This window comes from Penaeus monodon, chromosome 21 (genome assembly GCF_015228065.2).
Source record: "Penaeus monodon isolate SGIC_2016 chromosome 21, NSTDA_Pmon_1, whole genome shotgun sequence".
In the NCBI taxonomy this organism is placed as follows: domain Eukaryota; kingdom Metazoa; phylum Arthropoda; class Malacostraca; order Decapoda; family Penaeidae; genus Penaeus; species Penaeus monodon.
In genome coordinates, this window is record NC_051406.1 from 10,016,048 (window position 1) to 10,017,179 (window position 1,132).

Consider the following 1,132-nt stretch of genomic DNA (forward strand, 5'->3'; position numbering starts at 1 on the left):
TGCCAATTTGTTTTGGCCATGAACATTAAATTTTTGCATGTAAATACAGCAAATTAACAAATGGAGATGTCATATGTTAATCCAGTATCTTTGCAGTAGGTATCACGTAAAGATAAGATCCTTATATCAGTAACTGCTCTCAGATCCTCATAAACAACAAGCTGGTGACACAGACAGCCTCCTCAACACTGGGCAATGACTTTACACTTCACATTGGTCAAACTTACCGCATGGCCCTGTCATCGTGGCCACGGAGCATTACCTTGGAGGTGGTTGAAGGTGCAAGCTTGAGACAGAGCATCGTAGCATCAGCCTATCTCCCCATCCCAAGCAAGACAAGTCTGCGCAAGGAAGAGTTTGAGATGATTGAGTTCAGTGGGAGTCAGGTGAGATTTTGTATTGTAGGTTTATGGTAATCTTTTTCATCTTTGTTTTTGTCATTGATTTGAGGACTGCATTTTTTGTTTATTTTTCTTTTGCTTACTCTTTTTTTAGTACTGTTTTCAGTTCATGACACTATATCAGTTTATTGCAAGATAAAAGAATTTGCTCTGGATTTTTAAAAAATGCTTTCTTCCGAGTCATGATATATCAGAAACAAAGAACACTAATAGAAAAACATGGTGAGCAGTATATTGTAATGATTGCAAAAAGAAATGCTCCTTTGTCAGTCTGTGACCCACAACCATGGAGGAGTAGGGAGTGGCCTCATAAATACAGAATTTGGATCCGCAATGACCTGTGGAAACATCCGCTATCGCCTTGGCTGGGCTCTCAGCAAGGATGGAGAAGTGTTAGCTCCAACAGGACCTCTTCCGGGGTCTGGTGTTGCCTCATCGAACTTGCCTGTGTGTATAATTTTTTTTTTTCTTTGTAGTGATGCTGTTGCTGATAACAAAGTTTTCTAATTTTTTTCCTTCATAATCAGGCAAATAGCTTCATCAAAGTAATGTCCAGTTGGAAAACTAAAATGATTATTTTCCAGTACTAATTTTGTTTTGATGGATATTAACAGATTAAGTGCATGTTTCACCTTGTATTTATAGTTATTTGATTTATATCAGAAAATTCTTAAACTTGACCTTTTCTTCAGCTGATTCATTCTTGTCAAAAGAAGTAATAACCCAATTGA

General features: G+C 37.5%; 1 protein-coding gene across 1 annotated transcript in view; it reads left to right on the forward strand.

Moving 5' to 3' along the window:
* LOC119586198 (coiled-coil and C2 domain-containing protein 2A-like) overlaps positions 1-1,132 on the forward strand; it is a gene marked incomplete in the record, with an annotated part of 19,908 nt that overhangs the window by 8,047 nt on the left and 10,729 nt on the right. Inside the window, 2 exon segments of the mRNA XM_037934899.1 lie at positions 144-386; positions 672-848. Of these exon segments, the coding sequence (XP_037790827.1) occupies positions 144-386; positions 672-848 (420 nt within the window).